The following is a 26885-nucleotide window of genomic DNA, read 5'->3' on the forward strand; positions in this document are numbered from 1 at the left end:
TCCTCTACAGTATCTACAACACCACCAACCTTTGTGTCGTCTGCAAACTTGCCAACCTACCCTTCTACTCCCACATCCAGGTCATTAATAAAAATCACGAAAAGTAGAGGTCCCAGAACAGATCCTTGTGGGACACCACTAGTCACAATCATCCAATCTGAATGTACTCCCGCCACCACCACCCTCTGCCTTCTGCAGGCAAGCCAATTCTGAATCCACCTGGCCAAACTTCCCTGGATCCCATGCCTTCTAACTTTCTGAATAAGCCTACCATGTGGAACCTTGTCAAATGCCTTCCTAAAATCCATACAGATCACATCCACTGCACTACCCTCATCTATATGCCTGGTCACCTCCTCAAAGAACTCTATCAGGCTTGCTAGAAACGATCTGCCCTTCACAAAGCTATGCTGACTATCCCTGATCAGACCATGATTCTCTAAATGCCTGTAGATCCTATCTCTAAGAATCTTTTCCAACAGCTTTCCCACCACAGACGTAAGGCTCACTGGTCTATAACTATCCGGACTATCCCTACTACCTTTTTTGAACAAGGGGACAACGTTCGCCTCCCTCCAATCCTCCGGTACCATTCCCATGGACAACGAGGACATAAAGATCCTAGCCAGAGGTTCAGCAATCTCTTCTTTCGCCTCGTGGAGCAGCCTGGGGAATATTCCGTCAGGCCCCGGGGACTTATCTGCCCTAATGTATTTTAACAACTCCAACACCTCCTCTCCCTTAATATCAACATGCTCCAGAACATCAACCTCACTCATATTGTCCTCACTGTCATCAAGTTCCCTCTCATTGGTGAATACCGAAGAGAAGTATTCATTGAGGACCTCGCTCACTTCCACAGCCTCCAGGCACATCTTCCCACCTTTATCTCTAATCGGTCCTACCTTCACTCCTGTCATCCTTTTTTTCTTCACATAATTGAAGAATGATTAACAGATGCTGTTATCTTCTCCATTTTGTTAATTTCCATTCATACATTCAAAGTTGGGCTCTCCTGTGATAACCATTTCCTGGTAAGGGTCTTTTTACCAGCCATCAGCAGTATATTCAATAAATATTTATCTCTTTTAAACCATTCGAGGTATATACCCAAAATATATGGTCTTACTTGTTAAGGGTATTTTACATTTGAAGATGTCTTGTAGGGCATTATGTTTCCCACTCTAATAGTCTTTGATAATGGGGCATTCCCAGAAAATATGATAATGGTTTGCATTTTGATTTCCACAATTTCTCCAGCAAACAGGGAGGTTACTATCATAATGGGATTTCTGAGAGGGTGTAATAAAATATCTTATCAAGTTTTTCCACCCGAACTCCCTCCATTTCTGTGAACTGGTACACTTCCATTGATACCTCCATATTATTGTCCAGTCTTCCACAGATATTATTATCCCTCCTTCCTTCTCCCATTTTGTTTTAATGTATGAAGTCGAATGTGTTTTAAGATTTGACAAACCCTTATACACAATTGACATGATTCTACTACCATTGTCTGAATTATATGCTTTTCTAAGTAGCTCTATCAAACATGTGCTTGCCCTGGTTACATTTTTAACCGTCCTATTAACATAGTGTCGCATCTGTAAATACTGAAAAATGTCTTGTTTTTAAATTCCAGGTTATTTAATTAACTGAATTTAATTTCACAAGATTACATAATGAGATCCCAACATGGCTTTGGTCAATAGTCCAGTACTCTGGGTACATTTCCAAGAACTTAAACTATATGGAGCTTAATCCTTCATCAAAATGCAGTCTGGTACCAAACCTGTCAATCATGTGAAACAGAAACAAAGATTAGATTAGATTAGATTCAACTTTATTGTCATTGTGCTGAGTATAGATACAAAGACAATGAAATGCATTTAGCATCTGACCAGAAGTGCAAGGAATAGTATTATTTACAAAATAACTGTGAATAAAAAGTGCTACAGCACACAAATATAAAAGTACTGAGACAGTACATTACGGATGCAATACTGCTTAGCGCTGTGATGAGAGGTTCAGCAGTGTCACAGCCTCAGGGAAGAAGCTCTTCCTGTGCCTGCTGGTGCGGGAGTGGAGGCTCCTGTAGCGCCTACCGGATGGGAGGAGAGTAAAAAGTCCATGGTTAGGGTGAGATGCATCCTTGATAATGCTTTTCGCCCTGCCCAGGCAGTGTTTATGGTAGATGCTCTCAATGGTGGGCAATTGGGTGCCGATAATCCGCTGCGCAGTTTTCACCACACGCTGGAGTACTTTGCGGTCTGATACGGGACAATTGCCATCCCACACTGAGATGCAGTTGGTGAGTATGCTCTCAATGGTACAGCGGTAAAAGTCTGTCCGTATCCTGGGACAGAGGTGAGCTTTCTTGAAGCTCCGCAGGAAATAAAGGCGCTGTTGCGCCTTTTTGATCAGGATGGAGGAGTTCAGGGACCAGGTGAGATCCTCGGAAATGTGGACACCAAGGAATTTGAAGCTTGATACATGCTCCACTACGGTTCCGTTGATGTAGATGGGGATGTGAGTGTGACTCCTGGCATGCCTGAAGTCCACAATGATCTCCTTGGTCTTCTGGGTGTTACGGGCCGGATTGTTGTCGGCACACCATGCAGCCAGGTGCTGGACCTTGTCCCTGTAGGCCGTCTCGTCATCCCCTCTGATCAGACCAACCACCATGGTGTCATCTGCGAACTTGGTTATGGAGTTAGAACCATGTATAGGAACGCAGTCATAGGTGAAAAGGGAGTACAGAAGAGGGCTCAGCACACAGCCTTGAGGCATGCCGGTGTTCAGGGTGAGAGTGGAGGAGGAGAGGTTGTCTAATTTAACTGATTGGGGTCTGTTAGTCAGAAAGTCCAAGGTCCAATTGCAGAGTGATACGCTGATACCAAGCTGGCGAAGTCTGGTGATCAGCTTGGAGGAGATCACAGAATATTGGATGCCGAACTAAAGTCAATGAACAGCATTCTGACGTAAGATGGGGTAGGATGCGAATGAGAGACAGGGTGGGCAATAAAGGATAAACTCTGAAACCCAAAGAGATAAAAAGTCAGGAAGATTTCTATATGTGAGAGCTTTCGGCAGAGCCCATGAACATCCTATCCCTGAGTATTGCTTTGTAATTCAGCTCTAGCATCAGTTATATAAGTGCAGAAATTGATGTTAGTGTAAATTATTCCAGGATAGTGTTGTTGGATGCAACCATCGCAAGATTAATGGGACAATGTTTGCTTGCCTACACCTGTCCTTGACATAGAATCTATATATAGTGGTCAGGAGCCCTGCTCATGTGCTTTTGCACTCAATTCAAATTGTGTTTGAAGTAATGAGTCACATTACGAGCCACACGAGGTGCTGTGTCACAGACTTCCATGTTGTCACTCCCGAAGGAGGAGCTGCCATGAAGAAAAGCATACTCATTTAAAGGCAACTTAAGTCATCAGTTTTTATCCCATGTTCTGGGTTTTTGGCTGCTGCTGTGATGCACCAGCAGATCAAACAAACAAGAGTACAGGCTCAAACAACAGGAATTCTGCAGATGCTGGAAATTCAAGCAACACACATAAAAGTTGCTGGTGAACGCAGCAGGCCAGGCAGCATCTCTAGGAAGAGGTGCAGTCGACGTTTCAGGCCGAGACCCTTCGTCAGGACTAACTTCCTTCAGTTAGTCCCGACGAAGGGTCTCAGCCTGAAACGTCGACTGCACCTCTTCCTGGAGATGCTGCCTGGCCTGCTGCGTTCAAGAGTACAGGCTGATTTATACTTCTGTGTCAACTCGATGCCGTAGGTACGGCGTAGGCACGAACCCTACGCAGTGACTACACAGATCCCTATGCCGTAGCCTGACACACACTTCTCCCAAAATGTAACTATGCGTCGCGGCAGTGCAGAACACAACAGCAGTGATTGGTCCGCTTGGTAGCATCGCATTTCCTCCTACGCTGCAATAGCTTCCCATTGGGCGACTGAAGGGCAGGGAAGGAACTCCGGCTGCAATGCTTTCCGTAAAGCTTTACGGACTTCCGAAATTATGGAGGACACATTTCACTTTTATGAAAAAAGATGCTCGTTTCTTACTTACCCCGAGAAAGACTACCAAGACCATGAAGCCTTGCACGGGCAGGTGTGTGCGCATGCGTGACATGCGCGAATTGCAGAGCGATGCAGACACACCAACGCACAAATATAAAGGCTCACAATATGCATAGGTCACTTGCGTAGGTTATGGCGTTGAGTTGTTGTAGAAGTATAAATCAGCCTCACCATTGCTCTAGCTTGTTTTATGGTTCACTTCACACCTTTTATAATGCTTACCTTGTAACATAGCACTGTGCTTCAGTTAATTACCAAGACGTTAGCAGGGGAAAGGAAAGTGTGGTTTCTACAGTGTTTCACAGAGAAGTGGATTCTTCCAAGACTGAATATCTTACTCGATCAGTAGGAATAAGTGGCAGGTTGCAAACGATCAGCTCTCTGCTATACAGCATATGTTTTATATGGGACATGGCTACTGATAATGTTAATGGTACTTAAGGAAGCTTAGGTTCACAAGGAAGGCTGTAATTATCACAGCACAAAAAGATGCTGTAAACTCACCAAACTACTCAATTTTATCACATTGGACTCCATGACAATTAGCTCTAAGGATGTTTCTAGTGCCAGCTAATATGTTGCCCATCTAATATACAGCAGAGTACAACTCCATTCTTCAGCAGGGTCAGGTAATTCAATATTTTCACTACTTAATGACTTGTGATACAGCAAAAGAGCACCTCAATTCTGTAGCAGCAATGACCATCAATGTCATCAGGAAACATTTATTAGGTCCCATAGTACCGACTAAGCATTTTTAACTCCGTAGACATTTATTTCAAGCATTACTGTAGAGTCATGCAGTGCAATTGCCTAGTTTCCTGAACCTTTAAGAATGTGATTTGTCTGAAGAAGGATAGGGAGCTGTAAATGCAATCAGAAAGATGAATGGGATAGTAGAACACCAAGGCGGATTGCACACGCCAACATGGGCAGCAGAGGTGAAATGAAGCTCATTCTACAACTAAACTTATCATCAAGCATACTGGTATTACATTAAAACAGCCTTCAAATGTCTAGACTAGTCAGCCTTGGAACACCCTGTCTTACAGAATGCAACTTAAAATTCTCACCTATGTTTTCAGGTCCTTTCCTGGTTCACATTGTCCTGTCTCTATCATCTCCAGACCTCTAAAATACTTCCTTTTCTCAAATTCTGGCATCTAACATCCAATGCTGGAGTGAATTGCTTGATAGACTGGGGCTCTGGAAATGCCAAGCAATGCCCCTCTGATTCTGTCTATCCCTTTAAGACACTAAGGTTTGGGTATCTGCCCTAAGATCTCTTGATCTACTGTAGCTCCTTGTTTCATTAGATTACCCTTATGGGAAACACCTTTAGGTGGTTTTGCTTTATAAATGTTAGTTTTAATTTCAAATTTAATATAACTATAAACACCTACATTTATAAAGTATAGGGCTGGCAAGATGTAAGTTTAAATATATGGAACTCACCACTTTCATTAAGGTTGGCTCATGTTGCAGACCTATCATGTGATTGTAATTATTTAATTGCATGCCAGAGTTTAGGACACAATTGTTCACACTCTTTGTGAAGTTCAATTTGTCAATTGAACTGCATCATGTCAAGTGTCATGAGCTGGGTTGGTGGTTAGATGTGCTGTGGATTAGGGAGGGGTTAAGAATATCCTGGGCTCCTGCTTCTGATTGCTATTCAATCCTCCCTCCAAGCAAAGACACAGTTGTGAATGTCACAGTTCAGGCTTGATTCTTTTGGTTAAGTAGCCAGCTGCTGTTCATAAACATGGACAATGCCTACTTGGGAGCTGTTGATACTTGTGGGACTGCAAGCCATGAAGAGTCAGTAAAGAAGAAGGGAGAAAATTAGAGGGGTGCCAAAAGAATGTAAATGTTAAGTTCTTTTACGGTTATCACAGATGACAGTAAGGATGGTGATAAAATTGGAGAATAAGTTAGGACTGCTCAACATTCTTGCCTAGAAATTCATGCCTAGCCATCAGCCATCGAACGTGCAGCTCCTCCCGTGGAGGGTCAGACACCCTGAGCCAATAGACTGGTCCTGGACTTATTTTCCATCTGGCATAGTTTGCATTTTGTTGTTTGATTGTTGGGGGTTTTTGTATTGCTATATTTACGCTCTATTCTTGGTTGGTGCGGCTGTAACAAAACCAAATTTCCCTCGGGATTAATAAAGTATATCTATCTATCTAGTATTAAACATGCCATGTAGCAACTTTGACAGGCTGGATATGCCTCCTACCACGTTTGGAATATATGCAGAATAGTATGCAGTGGCATTGGTATTTGGCATATTTTGTACCAGCAACCAGGAATATCTAGGAAAAGATATTTAATATATTCTCAGAGCTTCCTGAAATGAGTTCCAAACAAAGTAACAACTGCTGTTGTATTGACAACAACATATTTGTGATAAATTGTAAGATAATTGAAGATAACAAATTCAAAGTGACAACATTAGACCTTCAATCATTTTTGTGTAGAAGAGATTCAACATGGACATGTGTTAACATAGAACATAGAATACTACAGCACAGTACAGGCCCTTCAGCCCACAATGTTGTGCTGACCCTCAAACCCTGCCTCCCATATAAGCCCCCAACTTAAATTCCTCTATATACCTGTCCAGTAGTCTTTTAAACTTCGCTAGTGTATCTGCCTCCACCACTGACTCAGGCAGTGCATTCCACACACCAACCACTCTCTGAGTAAAAAACCTTCCTCTAATATCCCCCTTAAGCAGGCTATTAGTTATTATTTTCTGTTGGATACAAATTAACCATTGGGTTCATTAATCAATATTTAACTCAAGGAAATCCAGTATCTCTGTGTTTAATACTTTAATGCCAATGTTAATTTGATGAAGTGTTTTTCTCCATCAGAGTAACATCTGCTTACTAAGTTTGGCCTTTAAACACATGTTTTAAATGGACACAGAAAATGGCCATGAGCCATTTACATTCAATATTCAGTTAACATTCATCTTATTAGACTCCATGCACTTTCCCCTAGATCTTCACTTCAAAATAGTTAAATTCTTAAAAAGTGCAACTGATTCAACATCTTAAAGTGAATTTCACAATCACCAGCATATTCAACTCAGTGTTTGTGCTTGATTAGCTTAGTGCATTGCATTCATTCCATAAACCACTGCTTCCCACATAAACTACAGATGGAAGGTAGACTCCTGCTTGGTTTATTAACACAAAGGTGAAAGATTCTGCGTTGACAACTTCCAGGCCTTTCAATTAATCTATGAAATCAGTCTTAGGTAACCATTATTACAGATATTTTAGGAATTTGTATACAAATCCAATCATGTAAAGTTCACTACTTTGTCACTAGTTTTTAATTCATTGATAGTGTTCTAATAAATATTTAAGATATAAATGCTATGCAGAAAATTAAGATGTAAACTAACTTTAGTTTTTTCTCTGGTTTGGTACCACCTTGTGTCTTGGTTCTACTTAATGCCTGGTCAGCAGATCCTTTCGTGCCAACAGCAATATTAGGTGAGGACCTTTCTTACTTTTTCCCAGTTTTACTGCAAGTCAAGCAGATGAAATAAATCAAAAACATAAAATGCTGGAAATATTCAGCAAGTCAGGCAAAATCTGCTGGAGAAAGATAACATTTCAGACTAATGATCTTTTATCTGAACTATTCCCAGTATTTTCTGTTTTGATTTCGGACTTTTAGCATCCGGAGTTTAAATGCATTTGTAAGATGAAATAAATTGATTCAGTGACTTGAGACTCATTTGGAACATGGCATAAGACAAATTAAGTTCATTCACTACTTAGGCGATATGTTCATTATCAACCAAATAACCCAGGAAATTTCCAGGTTTATACTGGTTCTGTGCTGAGTTAGCCGGTCTTGGAGAAGGTAAAAGAAAAGGGTGTGACAAATGGGTCCAGGAGGAGAAAAATCAGCCAGGGTTCCTGCTCCTGACCATTGCCTTCTGTCCAAACCCTTGCTTATCTGACCCATCCACTTACCTGCTGAAATAATGCACATGTGGGCACCTGCATTTAAGGCTTTCTAAAGGGTATTAATATGCAGATGATGAGCAAATGTTGGGGAAAGAGCTGGAGAATGGGACTGATGGGATTGCTCAACCAGGAGCCTGTATGGACTCGATGGGCTGATTAGTCTTTTTCTCTGGCTTAACCATGCTATGATTCCACCCATGTCCTGTGAGGATACGCTCAGTTCAGCTGTGATGCTCGCCAACACTCACACATGAAGAATGACAGCTTGTTTAGCTACCCAAAATTTGTTGGCACCCATGAGATCATACTCCAAAAGGAATCCATGCCTCCAGACAAAAGGGGGAATGTAGGGGTAGAAAAATCTGAGACACTGATGCACACAATTGTTATTTACAATCAATCTACCTTGAACTGATAGTATATATTACATTTAAAATAAGCAACATCCTCTTAAAAACAGAGATCTTATTTCGCTTACTTTAAATGGCTGCTTTTTTTCTCAGTTTATTTGATCAAAGGTGAAAGTCTTGAAACTGAGCATGGTTGATTTAAAAGAACCAAGCATGACTTGCTATTGGAATTGTGATGCAATGTCCCCTGTGCCATTATTCCCACACAGTTGCTATTGATTTGTTCTGAGATCCAAATCATATCAGATTAAAAGATATTCCTGCCAGCTGACTATTTGGACACTTTTCCATCCTTCAATCAAGTTGTCTTATCTGGGCATAACTATTGTAGTGTACAACACCACAGTGACATCTTCAATTTAAAGATCAGCAAAATGAATAGTCAAGCCAACTGTAATATAACCTTTATGTGATCAGTTTTTCAAGCTAGTTAAGAACTGTACATTTCTTAAAAAACAATATAGTACAAAATTATATATATTTTACAATGTTCACAGTATTGATGCTTATGCCCTGTTTCCTTTTCTCCATTTTTTTCTCCTCCACATTAACCTGTTACATACATATTTTTTAAAAAGTTCCAATAAATGGTAAGTTTGTTGTTTGCCCTCTACCACAGGCTCATTGTGCAGCTTGCCCAATTCTGGCCAGTTCTGTTGTTTGTTGACTTGCATGGCAGTTGACATATAGCATTTCATGCCCTGCCTGACAGTCCATAAGGCCATTAATTATGTGGCATGCAAAGCGATTATTCAAGACATTAACCCTCTCTGCCCCTTTCCCCCACTTTCCCACCACCAATCCACTCACCTTCTATTTCCACCACACACCTCACCCTTCCCAAGATCGATTACCTCTTGCATTTGCCATTTTATATTCCATTAAATAATTTTTTGTGCCTGGGCTATTCATTGTAAACTTTTTTTTAAGCTAAGCTTGAGGTGGCATTGAACATTTCATCCTCATTCCTGATGTGCACTATTATAGCTTGCTGTATTTTGTTTAATGAAATCAAGGCTGGAAATTAAAACTGCCCTTAAGAAATTGTGTTAAAATCTGTTGCAATTGCTGGTTTGATTGTTTTTTTTTCTTTCCAATTAGAAATAAATTGGCCTTGCCCAAAGATTGCAGCTACTTTCCTCGAGTGTATTTTGTTAGCTGGAGAGAAATGTCAATTTATTTTCATTTGTTTTTACATCCCTTAAATTGAAAAGAATTAATAATTTCTAGACTTGAATTTCATTTTAATTCAAGAGCATATCACTTCCATGTGTTTGCTTATACCTCTGTGATGAACGTAAAATATTTCTGACTCTAAGTGGAAACCTTTCCCAAGAATTGTAGCCTGTTTAATAAACAGCATGGCCTTAAGCAGGAAATCCACTTTATTCTCCTTTTACAAAGATTTTACACTGACTGTAGTATTTTAAAGCTGTGGTATGTTGTAGACCCCAGGGAATTATGCAGTACAACTTTTTGAGTGCACTAAAATGTTACCGTTAACAAATTAAAATTATTTTTATGGAGTCATGAAGTCATACAACATGGAAACAGACCCTTCGGCTCAACGTATCCATGTTAGCCAAGATACACATCTGAACATGTCTCCTTTGCCTCCAGTTGATCCATATTCCACAAGTGCATTTTACAATTGTCTTTCCTTCATTTATGATGGTGTAAAGTTGTTCTTGCTGGTCCTTTTCAAATAGCTTCTTCAAATATCCAAGATGCAGGCAAGAGAGACCAGAAATTTGTTTCTCTCTCCACAGATGCTGCCTGACATGCTGAGTATTTGCAAAATATTCTTTTTCCCAGGTTTCCAGCATTTCCGTTTGTTTTGTGCTTCAGGTACAAGTTTATTAGGCAAACAAACATGCAGTCCCTTCAGCTGTGTGAAGTACTGGAGTTCACTTCAATTGTGCTTTGACATTGGAAACAATGAACACACTGAGTCTGGTCTCAATACTTCAGCTGACCCAGTGATAATATTAAAAGAAAGTGGGAAAGCCAGAATCCAAATCAGAATCAGGTTTATTATCACCGGCATGTGACGTGAAATTTGTTAACTTAGCAGCAGCAGTTCAATGCAATACAAAATCTAGCAGAAAGAAAAAAAAATAAATAAACAAGCAAAGCAATTACAGTATACGTATATTGAATAGAAATACTGTATATTAAAAAAAGTGAGGTTGTGTCCAAAGATTCAATGTCCATTTAGGAATCGGATGGCAGAGGGGAAGGAGCTATTGCTGAGTCGCTGAGTGTGTGCACTCAGGCTCCTGTATCTCATACCTGATGGTAATAGTGAGAAAAGGGCATGCCCAGGGTGCCAGGAGGTCCTTAATAATGGAAGCTGCCTTTCTGAGATGATTCAGCCAATCGACACCTATTGTGTGCAGAATCTATATACTTCATTTCCACTCTCTAGCACTGGCAAACCTTATTTTAAGGACACTGAGTCCCTTCCCTCGCTGTTGGTATTTTGATAATGCTCTTCTAGTTCTAACATGTTACAGAATGAACATTTACTTTTAATTCCTCCCTGGCATACGAGGTCACTGCGATTGTTAACACTTGTCACCTATTCTTACCAGCGATGGAAAGATGGTGATGAGCCACTTAGTGGTCAAGATTGTTTTCCATCTATAGTTACACAATGGTTAAGGACAGGTGTATTGTTACAAAATCCAACAGTTTCACAGTTACCATGAAACTACAATTGTTTGCCAGTTCATGTAGTTAAGTTTAAACTGTGCAACGTCCATGAAAGGAAGTGGGTCCTATACTTTATCCAGGTCAGATGTATAATGGTAGTTATACACTGCCTCCAAAGATCATTTTGATTTAAGTTTATGCAGTTGTACTTCAAAGGCAAAGAAACACACTGCACATACTGTATTATATGGATGAGGGATAAATTTCCAGGCATTGACTTCTTGCCTTTGATTCATGAGCTCTCTTGGCTTACTAAACCTGAAATCTTTGTTACTTTATGTCTATGAAATTATGATCTATGATTCTATGAACTCTGAAATCATTTTGGCCTACATAATAGATGTTACTGATAAAAATATATCAATTGGAGAAACTCTCTTTTGATCATGGAAACTTTTTACTGTTAACCTTCTTTGTGTTTTTTGGGAATGACCATCATACTGCAGCTTTAAAAATACATTTCAAAACTATTTATATTGCTTGATTAATTGCAATTGAATCTAATTTATTTGGAAACTGAAACTTTTACAACTTTTACAACCTGGTGCAGCTGAGGAAGAGCTAATGCATCTGCTGTTGTCTGCATATAGATGAAAATCAGACTGTCAACAATGAGACCAGCAGCTTGGCACAGCCCCACCCCTACAAGAAACGAGAGCCCGTGGATGTGCCATATCAAACAGGGCAGCTTCATCCAGCCATTCGAGTAGCAGACCTGCTGCAGCACATAACACAGATGAAATGTGCCGAAGGTTACGGGTTCAAGGAAGAGTATGAGGTAAGACCAGAAACCAGGAAGAAACTTCTTGTGCAATGCTCGATGTTCACTAAGTATAACTTGGGACAATAGTTGAACAGGAGCGACAGCTGAACAGCCGCACACACATCTGTTTCAAAGACAACACCTTAATTTCTGAATTGCAAAGAACAGAAACTTTTCTTCATGACATAGCCAGTATAAGCATTGAATATCAAGTATGTTCAGAACAAGTACATAGATGAACATCACACTGTCAATTAATTTTATGCCTTACGTCTTTGCACTGTATTGCTGCTGCAAAGGAAAACAAATTTTACACATATAAGATGGTGAATGAACGTGATTGAGATTCTGAACCTGATTCTGATTCAGCACAGCTAGTGCAAAGTCCCCCCTCTAACTCATTCCTTCTTTCTATCTTTCTCCCCACAACAAATAACATACAATTATTGAACATACATACATAGAACATAGAAACTAGGCATTTCAGCCCACTACTTCAATGCCAACCATCATTGCCTATCTATAGTAATCTCACTTGCCTGCATTAATTCCATATTCCTCTGTGCCCTGCTGATTCAGGTGCCTTCCCACATCCTTCTTACGTTTTGCTACTGTTCATATCTCCACCACTTCCTCTGGCAGCCCATTCTCCAGTCAACTACTCTGTGTGGTAGGGAAGAGGTTAATTTTCATTAATCTCCTCCCTCTCACCGTAAGCCTATACCTTCTAGTTTTAGATACCCATACCAAAGGAAACAAACTAACTATCTACCCTATCCATGTCTTTTACAATTTTATATAGCTCTATAATGTCATCTCTCTGCTTATCTTGCTTTGCGGAAAACAACCAAGCCCATCCGATCTCTGTTTATTACTCAAGTCTTCCAGCTCAGGCAACGTCCCTGTGAATCTTTTCTGCACCCTCTCCAGTTTAAGTACATCTCTCCTGTAGTGTAGCAACCAGATCTGCACACATTACTTGAAGTACAGCCTAACTAATACTTTGTACAGCTGTAACATGACTCCCTTTGTGCATTCAGTGCCTTGGCAGATGAAAGCAAGCATGTAATACTCCTCCTTCACCACCCTGTCAACCTGGGTGGCCACTTTCAGGGAACAATGTATATTTACCCCTTGGACTCTGTATTCAACAACACTCCCCAGGGCCTGCCATTCACAGTGCATGTCCTGCCCTAGAGAGATTCCATATTCACCTTCTGCTGCACACATTGAATTTGCAATATGGTAACATGTAAAAAACTACACCACATAAACAGCCCTTTCGCCCACCTAGTCTGTGCTGAACCATTTAAACTGCCTAATTCCACTGACCTGCACCCAGACTGCACCCCTTCCTACCCCTTCCATCCATGTACCTATCCAAACTTCTCTTCAATGTTGAAACAAAATCACAACCACCATTTGCGCTGGCAGCTCATTCCACATTCTCACTGCCCTCTGAGTGAAGGAGTTTCCCCTCATGTTCCCCTTAAACATTTCACCTTTCATCCTTAACCCATGCCCTCTAGTTGTTGTCTCACCCACCTCGGTGGAAAAAGCCTGCTTGCATTTGCCCTATCTACACCCTTCATAATTTTGTCTACCTCTATCAAATCTCCCCTCAATCTTCTACTTTCCAAGGAATAAAGTCCTAACCTGTTCAATCTTTCTTTGTAACTCAGGTCTTCCATTTCCGGCAACATCCTTGTAAATTTTCTCTGTACTCTTTCAATCTTATTTACATCTTTCCTGTACGTAAGGGACCAAAACTTCACCAACGTCTTATACAACTTCAACGTAACATCCTAACTCCTCGACTCAATACTTTGATTTATGAAGGCCATTTTGCCAAAAGCTTACGGCCCTATCTACCTGTGATGCCACTTTCAATAAATTATGGACCTGTGTTCCCAAATCCCTTTGTTCTACCACACTCCTCAGTACCCTACTGCTCATTGTGTAAGACCTGTCCTGGTTGGTCCTCCTGAAGTACAACACCTCACACTTGTCTGCATTAAATTCCATCTGCCACTTTTCAGCTAATTTTTCCAGCTGGTCCAAATTCCACTGCAAGCTTTGATAGTCTTCCTAGCTGTCCCCTATACACACAATCTTGGTGTCATCTGCACATTTGCTGATCCAGTTAACCATGTTATCATCTAGATCATTGATATAAATGACAAACAACAGTGGACCCAACACCAATCCCTGTGGCAGTCCACTTGGCACAGGCTTCCAGTCAGAGAAGCAACCTTCTACTACTACTCTCTGGCTTCTTCTGCAAAGCCAATGTCTAATCCAATTTACTATCTTATCTTGAATGCCAAAGGACTGAACCTTCTTGACCAACCACCCTTGCAGGACCTTTTCAAATACCTTGCTGAAGTCCATATAGACAATATCCACTGCCTTCCCTTCATCAACTTTCCTGGTAACTTCCTCAAAAAAATCTGTAAGATTGGGTAGACTTGACACATCACACACAAAGCCATGTTGACTATCCCTAATCAATCACTGTCTATCCAAATACTCATATATCCAATCTCTCAGAAGACCATCCAATAGCTTTCCCTCTATGAAACCGAATTTAGTGGATATTCCCAACATAGGGAGATTTCATTTCCATTTCTCCAAGTGCCGTACCTTAAGTGGAACAGGGAATTTTAAGCATCATTCAAAACAGTTTTCAATAATACGTAAGATAATAACAGCATGATTTATTATGTACTTGGTATGAAGATAAGCCTTAGAGAGCTGTTACTTGCAGTGATTCATGTTTGCATAACCTGTGCTTCCATGCATAACTATACACATAACATGCTTGGGGAAGTTTCCACTGCTTGGCACTGATGGGAACCTCACACGTAGTTGGCGAACACTGGAAGCAGACTGCTCTGCACTCTGCGAGAGTGTTTGTAATTTTTGCAACATTCACTGGTTACATACAAGGCCCAATGCCACCAATTCTGATTAGACACATTGCTGGAGTTTTTGGCACATAATTTCCACCAATTTGGATTGGACTCATTGCTGGAGCTTTTGGCACATAATTTCCACCAATTCGGATTGGACTCATTGCTGGAGCTTTTGGCACATAACTTCCAAGTAACCCACATTCCAATCCTCACTAACTGTGTACACTGGCTGCCTGACATTTCCATACTCATGACTCACCGCCTTTCTGCTGAAATCAGAAGATGAATGCACTCCTTGTAACACAATTGGATAATTCTCCTGATAGTTCTCCCCTTGTCTGATATATTGATTACCAGTAAATAAAATTGTTTTTAAAACTCATCTAATCTGTTAGCCAGGTAATTTTCCTCTCAGATTTTTCATTGCAGTCTTTGATAGATTTGTCCTTCATCCCTGATGAATCCATGTCACACCAAGAAGATTGATCGCCCCACAAGGCATCTGTGTTGGTGAAAGGCCTTTGTAAAACTTACTGCTTTCAAGTTGAACAGGAGTAAATCTAGTATACCTTTGAGTAACTTTGTTCCTTACCCACAATGTACTGACGATCAGTGATAGACAGCCTTTATTATTGCAACATACATCAAAGTTGCTGGTGAACGCAGCAGGCCAGGCAGCATCTATAGGAAGAGGTGCAGTCGACGTTTCAGGCCGAGACCCTTCGTCAGGACTAACTGAAGGAAGAGTGAGTAAGGGATTTGAAAGCTGGAGGGGGAGGGGGAGATGCAAAATGATAGGAGAAGACAGGAGGGGGAGGGATGGAGCCGAGAGCTGGACAGGTGATAGGCAGAAGGGGATACGAAAGGATCATGGGACAGGAGGTCCGGGAAGAAAGACGGGGGGGGGTGACCCAGAGGATGGGCAAGAGGTATATTCAGAGGGACAGAGGGAGAAAAAGGAGAGTGAGAGAAAGAATGTGTGCATTAAAAAGAGTAACAGATGGGGTACGAGGGGGAGGTGGGGCCTAGCGGAAGTTAGAGAAGTCAATGTTCATGCCATCAGGTTGGAGGCTACCCAGACGGAATATAAGGTGTTGTTCCTCCAACCTGAGTGTGGCTTCATCTTTACAGTAGAGGAGGCCGTGGATAGACATGTCAGAATGGGAATGGGATGTGGAATTAAAATGTGTGGCCACTGGGAGATCCTGCTTTCTCTGGCGGACAGAGCGTAGATGTTCAGCAAAGCGGTCTCCCAGTCTGCGTCGGGTCTCACCAATATATAAAAGGCCACATCGGGAGCACCGGACGCAGTATATCACCCCAGTCGACTCACAGGTGAAGTGATGCCTCACCTGGAAGGACTGTTTGGGGCCCTGAATGGTGGTAAGGGAGGAAGTGTCCTGAGCGGATAAAGTCGTTGATAGTGTGGGAGACAATGGCCTGGTGCTCCTTAGTGGGGTCACGATCGAGGGGTAAATAAGAGGAGGTATCCGCGAGTTGTCGCTGTGCCTCGGCAAGGTAGAGGTCAGTACGCCAGACTACAACAGCACCCCCCTTATCAGCGGGTTTAATAATAATGTTAGGATTAGTGCGGAGGGAGCGGAGAGCAGAGCGTTCCGAAGGAGTGAGGTTGGAATGGGGACAAGGTGCGGTGAAGTCGAGACGGTTGATGTCCCGTCGGCAGTTGGCAATAAAGAGATCCAGAGCAGGCAGAAGACCAGAGCGGGGTGTCCATGAAGAAGAGGAGGGATGAAGACGGGAGAAGGGGTCATCGGTGGGGGTGGAAGAGTCCTTGCCGAAGAAGTAGGCTCGGAGACGGAGACGGCGGAAGAAAAGTTCCGCATCATGGCGAACACGGAACTCGCTGAGGTGTGGGCGAAGGGGGACAAAGGTGAGGCCCTTACTGAGAACAGAGCGTTCTGCCTCCGACAGTTGAAGGTCGGAGGGGATGGTAAAGACCCGGCACGGATGAGAGCTGGGATCAGAGGGGGGAGGGGGGAGGCTGGGGGTGTCAGTGGAGGGGGGAGGGTTGGGGTGAGAGGAAGATGGAGCCTCTGAGGGCCCAGGAGCTGACGGTGGGATCTGAGGAAGACGGGGCTGCGGAGTGGTGGTGGGGGAAGGGGAGACGGGAGTCACAATAGCAGCACATAAAGACCCGGCCTGGAGTTCAAGGCTGGAGTCGCAGTTGGTGGTTGCGCGATCGCTTTGAATGTCTCCATGGTCGTTGCTGGAGTCCGGGTTTTGAATATGTCCTGAGGTGTTGGAGCCGCCGAGACCAACGGCAGGGGCCGCAACCGAAAGTTCATGCCTGCTAGCGTCGGGGCCGGCAGGCTCTGCAGTCCGTAGATGTAAGATCTTGCGATCTTTGCCTAACATGACAAAGTCAAAGAAACGGCGATTGCAGGCGTGGATCCGACGGAGGATGAAATAGCGGGTAGGACCATTACAGACGGCGAAGAAAGTGTCCCGAAGGTGTGGAAGGGTCTGGGATAGGGACACCAAGTACCTCCTCATGGCGGAGAGCGTGGCTTTCAGAGCTTGACGGGAGAAGCGGCGAGAGGCAGAGTCAATGAAATGTGAGTACCTGGGATCCTCAGAAGGTCCAAATTGAGAGGCTTGGAAACGAATCCTAAAGCCAACTGGAGTAAGTTGGCGACGGAGGCACGTTCCAAGAAAGGATACATGGCAGTGATAGCAAGTTTGAGTCAAAGTCTGGTCGAAAAGTTGAAGAGCCGAAGAAATCACAGATGGGGAGCAGTGAGAGATGGTTTCACTGAACTCCCGTCGAAGAGAGGATCTAAACTTCTTCGGTGTAGGCATCACCGGAAGAGGCTTCGCAGTAGTGAATTTAAACGCAAACAACAGGAATTCTGCAGATGCTGGAAATTCAAGCAACATACATCAAAGTTGCTGGTGAACGCAGCAGGCCAGGCAGCATCTATAGGAAGAGGCGCAGTCGACGTTTCAGGCCGAGACCCTTCGTCAGGACTAACTGAAGGAAGAGTGAGTAAGGGATTTGAAAGCTGGAGGGGGAGGGGGAGATGCAAAATGATAGGAGAAGACAGGAAGGGGAGGGATGGAGCCGAGAGCTGGACAGGTGATAGGCAGAAGGGGATACGAGAGGATCATGGGACAGGAGGTCCGGGAAGAAAGACGGGGGGGGTGACCCAGAGGATGGGCAAGAGGTATATTCAGAGGGACAGAGGGAGAAAAAGGAGAGTGAGAGAAAGAATGTGTGCATTAAAAAGAGTAACAGATGGGGTACGAGGGGGAGGTGGGGCCTAGCGGAAGTTAGAGAAGTCAATGTTCATGCCATCAGGTTGGAGGCTACCCAGACGGAATATAAGGTGTTGTTCCTCCAACCTGAGTGTGGCTTCATCTTTACAGTAGAGGAGGCCGTGGATAGACATGTCAGAATGGGAATGGGATGTGGAATTAAAATGTGTGGCCACTGGGAGATCCTGCTTTCTCTGGCGGACAGAGCGTAGATGTTCAGCAAAGCGGTCTCCCAGTCTGCATCGGGTCTCACCAATATATAAAAGGCCACATCGGGAGCACCGGACGCAGTATATCACCCCAGTCGACTCACAGGTGAAGTGATGCCTCACCTGGAAGGACTGTTTGGGGCCCTGAATGGTGGTAAGGGAGGAAGTGTAAGGGCATGTGTAGCACTTGTTCTGCTTACACGGATAAGTGCCAGGAGGGAGATCAGTGGGGAGGGATGGGGGGGACGAATGGACAAGGGAGTTGTGTAGGGAGTGATCCCTGCGGAGTGCAGAGAGAGGCGGGGAGGGAAAGATATGCTTAGTGGTGGGATCCCGTTGGAGGTGGCGGAAGTTACGGAGAATAATATGTTGGACCCGGAGGCTGGTGGGGTGGTAGGTGAGGACCAGGGGAACCCTATTCCTAGTGGGGTGGTGGGAGGATGGAGTGAGAGCAGATGTACGTGAAATGGGGGAGATGCGTTTAAGAGCAGAGTTGATAGTGGAGGAAGGGAAGCCCCTTTCTTTAAAAAATGAAGACATCTCCCTCGTCCTAGAATGAAAAGCCTCATCCTGAGAGCAGATGCGGCGGAGACGGAGGAATTGCGAGAAGGGGATGGCGTTTTTGCAAGAGCCAGGGTGAGAAGAGGAATAGTCCAGATAGTTGTGAGAGCCTTTATTATTGGACGTGTTACCTTGTAATAATTTATTGTAATACTGGGCTGTTTTGGCTAATCCATGAAGCACAAATATTGCTACTTATTTCACTGCTTTTCAGCTGGGCAGTAGCAGGTCGGTTTGTACTGTACTACTGGAAGAGAGTTCATCTAGTGAGACATTCTAGGGAGATCTCAGGAATAAGAATGATAAAATCATTATGATACTGTTATAGTGTTGGCCTGCCAATAGGCATCAGGAGATGGAAGAGCAGATTTGTAGGCAGATTATGCAAAGATATGACAGCAACAGGGTTGTTTTAGTGAGTGAATCAGAACTGGGTTTGTTATCACTGGCATGGCAACAAATTCATTGTATTGCTACAACACTACAGTGCAAGGCGTAAAAATTATGATAAGTTTCAAAAATAAATAGAACAGAAGATGAATAATGAGATAATGTTCATGGGTCCGTGGACCATTCAGAAATCAGGGAGAGAGGAAGAAGTTACTTTAATTTCCCATAATTGACTAGGACTTAATGGTAGAATTATTTACAGTGGGTAAATCTGGGAAGGTTTATTGGCAAGTGCATTTGTAGTTGAACGAAGGAAAGGGCGATACTGGGCCTTCTATTGGAAAATGTGTCTAGTCAGATGATCGGAGTTTCAATAGGAGAGTGTTTTAGGAGCAGTGATCATAAATCCAGAAGTATTAAGATAGTTTTGGATAAGGACAGGACTGGAGCTTGGGAGAGAGGGGTTGGAAGTGCTAAAATGGGGGAAGACTAGTTACAGTAGATTACACAGGAACTGGGGAGAACACATTGGAAACAGCTGTTAAAGTTCATATCTGACATGTGAGAGTCTAAAATTTAAAAGCCAGCTGGTTAGGATTCAGAACCAAATTGCTCTTCTGAGGAAGAAAGACCAGGATGGTGAGATACAGGAAACTTAGATGAGAAGTTTACTCAAAAAGCAAAGGAAGATTACGTAAGGATTAGGAAGATGAAATCGGACTTGATCCTTGGCAATCTAAAGGAAATTAATTAAGAGCTTAAACAGTGAGTCAGGTCTTGAAATATCCTTGCTGAGCAGGATTTATTGTATGCATAGATTAAAAGCAAGAGATTTGGCTTGGGAGAAGATAGGACCACTCAGAAGCAAAGGAGGGAATTTATGTTTGGAGCCAGGATTTAGGCCTGGTACCAAATGAGTACTTGCTCTGGTATTCACCAAGGAGAAGGACATGAAGGACATTAGAGAAGGGGTATGCTGCTATCCTAAAGAAGAGGTTCTGGGTCTTTTGAAGGACATTTAAGGTGGTTTGTTTCCAAGGCTTTATCACAGGTTACTGGCAATAGCAAGAGATGAAATTTCTAGGGCCTTGACATTTTCTGGATCTTTTAACCACAGGCAAGATCCCAGAGGACTGGGGAATAGCAAATATTGTTCCTCTGTTTAAGAAAGACAGTAGGGATTAACCAGGATATTATAGGCCAATGGACCTGACATCAGTGATAGGGAAATTATTGGAGAAGCTTCTTGAGGATTTACTCCTATCTAGAAAAGCATGCACTTATTTGCAATAGTCAGCATGGCTTTGAACAGAAGGAATCGTGAATTATAAACTTGCTAGAGCTTTTGAGGAGGTGATGAAGATGATTGATAAGGATAGGGCTGTGGATGCTGCACTAATTTTACTATATATTTGACAAGGTCCCTCTGGTAGACTGATCCAGAAGATTAGGGCATATGTTTGATTGGATTCAAAATCAACTTGACCAGGGAAGACAGAGGAGTGGTGGCGGGTGTTATTCTGGCCAGTGGTATTCCATGGGGATTATTGCTAGGACCTCTCTTATTTATATTTAAATGATTTAGATGAAAATGTTGATGAGCTGATTAGTAAATTTGCAAATGCTGCAAACATTGGCAGAGGTGTGAATTGTAAACCAGGTTGTCAGAGAATAAAGTGACATATACACTACTGTGCTGTAGTGTTCTATGGTTGTATTGTTATTGCTCTATTTCAAAATGATCTATAGTTGTATTATTATTGCTCTATTTCAACCATAGAACACTACAGCACAGAAACAGACCCTTCAGGCCATCTAGCCTGTGACAAGCTATTAACCTGCCTAATCCCATCAACCTCCACCCAGATGATAGCCCTCCACACTCCTCCCATCCATGCCCAAATTTCTCTTAAATGTTGAAATAGAACCCACATCCACCACTTCCACTGGCAGCCCGTTCCATACTCTCACCACCCTCTGAGTGACGAATTCCCCCCTCGTGTTCCCCTTAAACATTTCACCTCTCACCTTTAATCTCCAGCTCATGGGTCACATCTAGCTATGGTCAGATGGAGTTTAATCTGGACAAATGTAAAGTGTTGCACTTTGGGAGAACAAATGTAAGAGGAAATTATTCAGTAAATGGCAGGACCTTGAGGAGCACTAAAGTACAGAGTGATCTTGGGGTGCAAGTCGTAGCTCCCTCAATGTTGCAGCAGAATTAGATAAATTGGTAAATGCGGTGTAGAGAATACTGACTTTCATCATTTGGGATGTTGAGCATAAAAGTAGGAAAGTCATATGTAAAACCTTGGTTAGGCCATATTTGGAGTACTGGGTGCAGTTCTGGTCACCACAATACATTGCAGGAAGGATGTGGAGGGATTGCAGAAGAGGTGCACCAAGATATTGCCTGGAATAGGGAGTGTAGAGATTGGTCAAATATGAATTGTTATCCCTGGAGCATGGAAGGCTGAGTGGCAACCTGATAGAAATAAATAAAATTTTGAGTAGAATAGAATAGAATGTATTGTTCCCAAGGTGAAAACGTTAAGTACTAGAGGGCAGACATTTAAAGCCAGAGGGAGAAAGGATCAAGGAGAGCTGCAAGACAAATATTTTTAGCAGTGAATGCTTTTGCGTTGTGGTGGAAGCAAATAAAACAGGAGCATTTCAAAAACATGCAGTTAGGCGGACTGATAGGTAAGGAACGAAGAATGAGGGTTGGGGATGCAGGCAAACAGGACTGGTTTAATTAGCATCACAGTTGGCAAAGACGTTATGGGTTGAATGGCCTATTCCTGTTCTGCACTGTTCTAAATTCTAAAAATGCACTAAACTAGTAAAGATATGCAAAGTAGGAGATACACCTCACAGACAACTGCAATTATACTGCAAATCAAAACAACCTCAGAGGGAGGTCTTTGCTACCGGAGAATAATGATTAGCTGCACTAAACATGATACAGCTGTTACTCTGGCACGAAAGATGATCTACACTTAACCAACATGACAAACCTCACGTGGAAATCAATGAGATTTCGAGTGCGTACTGACAGTGACTTGCCAGCAACAAAATGCATTGTGTTCAATAATGTATCGGTGTATAGATCCCCTCTGCTCAGGTTGAAAATGAGACGCAAGAGCTTTATAATTAATCAGTGGGAACACAGAATAGGATTACACAGAATATACAGCACAAATACTATAAAATAGGATTATGCAGAATATACAGCACAAACGCTATACCATAGGATTACACAGAAAATACAGCACAAACACTATACCATAGGATGACGCAGAATATACAACACAAACACTATTCCATAGGATTATGCAGAATATACAGCACAAACGCTATACCATAGGATGACGCAGAATATACAGTACAAACACTATGCCATAAGATTACACAGAATATACAACACAAACACTATTCCATAGGATTATGCAGAATATACAGCATGAACACTATGCCAGTGCGTATGATCCTCTTGGCCTCCTACTGATATTTCTCATTTAAATCTATCAGTGTATCACTGCTTATCCAACTGGTCCTTAAATCGGTGACTGCAAATGCTGAAACCTGGAGCAAATTAGTTTATGTTGGAGGAACTCAGTGAGGCAAGCAGCATCTATGGGAGGAAAGGAATTGTTGACATTTCAGATTGAAAAGCCGCATAAGGTCCTCAAATCATCACACTATTTGCTTCAGTCACTGACTGTGGAAGTGATTGATTCATTCCCTTTGCTTTTTTATATAAAGAAGGTTTCTCTGAATTCCCTTTTGGATTTCTTTGTATTATATTGGAAATAAAATTGATGGACTTTTGTTTCTCCCCCATAAGTTGAAACATCCTCTTTATATTCATTCTAATAAAACCTTTGATTTTTTTTAAACTTCAGGTTTGAGAGAAAGGATTTCAGACTGTTTACCCTTTCCTGAAATGTACAGCCTTGTTTTCATGGTATCATCCTTAGAAATCCTTAGAGTGCTGTCTAAATATGGTCTTGTCAAGGTTTGACAATGATTGTATGTACACTTGGTGGCCTCTTCATTAAGTACACCTTGGAAGTGTGAATATCTGATCAGCCAATCATGTGGCAGCAACACAATGCATAAAATCATGCAGACGTGGTCAAGAAGTCAGATGTTGTCCAGCCTAAAGATCAGAATGGGGAAGAAATGTGATCTAAGTGACTTTGACCATGGAATGAACGTTTGAGTATCTCCGAAACTTTTGATCTCCTGGGATTTTCACACAACTTTAAAGTGGATAGGCTACAGCAGCAGAAGACCACAAACGTACACTCAGTGGCCACTTTATTAGGTACCTCCTGTAGGTTCTCTGCTTTTCAATCCATATTCTCTCCATCTTTGGTTTCTGTTCTCAAGAAGGTGAAGGACCCTCAGACTTTTTAAAAATCTTTTAACCTTTAAGTGTTCTATCAAACTGAGATAGCTAGCTGCTTCTACATCAGTCTTGCCTTAAATCACATGGCACCTGCTTCTGCCAGAAGATCATGGGATCAGAATCCTCTCCAGAGGCTAAAGGATGGAAACCAGGCCAATATTTTTGTAATGTCAGAATGCTGCATAACAAAACATAGAAGAGTAATGCATAGGAACATATCATAGAGTCATAGAAAAGTAAAGTACAGCACAGAAACTGTCCCTTTGGCCCATCTAGTCCATGCTGAACCATTTAAACTGTCTTGTCCCATTGACCTGCACCTGGAACATAGCTCTCCATACCCCTCCCATCCATGTTCCTATCCAAATTTCTCTTAAATATTGAAATCAGCCCAACATCCACCACATCCGCCACTGGCAGCACATTCCACATTCTCACTACCCTCTGAGTGAAGTAGTTCTCTTTTATGTTCTACTTAAACATTTCACCATTTACCCTTAACCCATGACCTCCAGTAGAAATCTCACCCAACCTCAGTGGAAAAAGCCTGCTTGGATTTACCCGATCTACAGGCCTCATAATTTGGTATACCTCTATCCAATCTCCCCTCAGTCCTTTGCATTCCAGGGAACAACTTTTCCCTGTAACTTTGGTCCTCAATTCCTGGCAATATTCCTTTAAATTTTCTCTGGACTCCCAGATCCCTCTGTTCTACTGCACTACTCACTACTCAGTGCCCTACTGTTCATCATACGTCCCATCCTGATTTGTCCTTGTAAAGTGCAACACCTCACACTAGAATGTGTCAAATTCCATCTGCCATTTGTCATCCCATCTTTCCACCTGGTCCAGATCCCGCTGCAAGCCATGTAAGCCTTCCTTGCTGTCCACCTCACCCCCAATTTTGGTGTCAACTGCCAATTTGCTGATCCAATTAACCATATTATTGTCCAGATCATTGATATAGATGACAAACAGCAACGGACCCAGCACCATTCCCTGCAGCACTCCACTGGTTACAGGCTTCCAGTCAGAGGGGTAACCATCTACTGCCACTCAATGGCTTCTTCCACAAAGTCAACGTCTAATCCAATTTCCTACCTCATCTTGAACACCAAGCAACTGAACTTACTTGACCAACCTCCCATACACAACCTTGTCAAAAGCCCTGCTGAAGTCCATGTAGATAACATTCACTACCCTGCCTTCATCAACTTTCCTGGTAAAATCCTCAAAAAATTTTAAGGTTGGTTAGACACGAACTACCACACACAAAGCCAATGTAAAGTGTCTATTCAAATACTCGTAGGTCCAATCTCTTAAAATACATTCCATTAACTTTCCAACTACTGATGTCAGGCTGACTGGCCTATAATTTCCTGGTTTATTCTTAGAGCCTTTCTTAAACAACAGAATGTACGACCATAAGAAATAGGAGCAGGAGTAGGCCATCTGGCCTGTTGAGCCTGCTCCGCATTTCGATACGATCATGACTGAACAGAACAATATTAGCTATCCTCCAATCCTCCGGCACCTCAGCTGTCGTGAAGGGTAATTTAAATAGTTCTGCTGGGGACACTACAATTTCTGCACTAGCCTCCTGCAGGATCCGACGGAACACCTTGTCAAGCCCTGGAAATTTATCCAGACTAATTTGTCCCTCCCTGGTCAATGTACAGTGTACTATGGACACTACTGAAAGGGAGTTGACCTGATGTCCTGCTCAATAATATTGGCCACTGGAGTTCTCTCTTCAGCATTGCAGTAATGTGTCTGTCAGATGTGTCAGCAATAAAACCAGAAATGTTCAGCAGGTCAATCAACATCCATAGAGAGAAAAACAGCATAACAAATCATTGGAGTAGGAACGTGAGTAGGCCTGGCCTCATGAACATAAAGACAAAGCTAAAATCTTAACATACTCTGGCAGATTCCTTACCAATCTTTCGGGCAATATCTTACTGCCCAACATTTAATTTATGAGGCGAGGCTGGTTGGTTTTACTGTTCTCTTTCCTGGTGTCTGACTTTCAAGGGACAGAATGTCTGTGGGCTTTCTCCCTTTCATTCACTGTATCGGTGACTGAAGGGCATAGAGTTAAATTGCACGAGCAAATGGGGAGCCTGTCTTTAGAACTGTACTGGGATGTATTGAGTGACTGGACAGATGAAAGAAAGTTGATAATTTTCCAGAGAAGATTGGATTTGATGGGGTGGGGTGAGGGGTTGGGAGGAATTTTAAAAAAGTTGTAGGAGAGAAGGAGCAACTACTTGGAAAGCTCATTCGACAACTGGCACAATCAAAATGGGCTAAACAGCCTCCGATTGTGCTGTAGGTTTCTGTGATTTTTCTTTAGGAGTAAGAGGACGAATCAGTGCAGTTTCTCACGCACATTAAGCTGAAGTCAATTATTCAGAACATTCGAAACGCTGACTTTCAACATGATTATCAAACCTTCATTCCCTTTACCTTTACTGAACCCAATTTCAGCTCAAGGTCAGACTATTCGGCAATATCAGTAACTATACCTTCCAACATTGCCTTATTCAAGCCAATAAACACATGCAGAGAACAGCAGGTACTGCTGTTTCCTTACAGTGAAAAGACATTGCTGAGTGCTTGATAGAATTTTCAGAGTTGAGTAATTACTGGCACTCAATGGCACTGATATTTACGTATCTACTGGAAGCATTTATTTTACCTTATCTGCTGATAGGTATAAAAATAACTGATCTTTATCTCTAAGCAGAGATGCATCTGTTAAAGGAGAGCACTCCTTGGATGTCATTACTCTAACCTATTCTTTCAAATTGCCTTCTCTATCCATGACTATGGGTCATATTTCTTTAGACTGCGCAGTTGGTATTATCACAGTTCCTACAATTCTAAAGGGTACTTTCTTTCTCTCTGATCCTCTTCCTTCATATTCTAAAGCTACTCGCCTTCTATGCCTTGGCAACTCAATGCTTATCTAGACAATTATGAAATACTGTGAGAGCACCTGCCTTCACCATTCCAGTTTCCAATCACCCACTGGCTGAAAACATACTTCTTCAGATTCTCTTTAACCTCTAACCTCTAACCTCTCACACTAAGCCTATGCCTCCTGATTTGTTATGGGGAGAGGTTTGCTACT

The 26885-nt window shown here is 42.4% G+C and overlaps 1 protein-coding gene across 9 annotated transcripts in view; it reads left to right on the forward strand.

The window, feature by feature from the left end:
• LOC134351958 (receptor-type tyrosine-protein phosphatase mu-like) overlaps nt 1–26885 on the forward strand; it is a 1067206-nt gene that overhangs the window by 892555 nt on the left and 147766 nt on the right. For 4 of the 9 annotated variants that reach the window (XM_063058925.1, XM_063058936.1, XM_063058972.1 and 1 more), the window contains 2 exons: nt 7584–7613; nt 11812–11999. In XM_063058925.1, the coding sequence (XP_062914995.1) occupies nt 7584–7613; nt 11812–11999 (218 nt within the window). The remainder of the gene's footprint in view (nt 1–7583; nt 7614–11811; nt 12000–26885) is intronic. The other 5 variants (XM_063058945.1, XM_063058963.1, XM_063058991.1 and 2 more) reach the window with 2 other exon arrangements.

This window comes from Mobula hypostoma, chromosome 1, assembly GCF_963921235.1.
Source record: "Mobula hypostoma chromosome 1, sMobHyp1.1, whole genome shotgun sequence".
Taxonomy (NCBI): Eukaryota; Metazoa; Chordata; class Chondrichthyes; order Myliobatiformes; family Myliobatidae; genus Mobula; species Mobula hypostoma.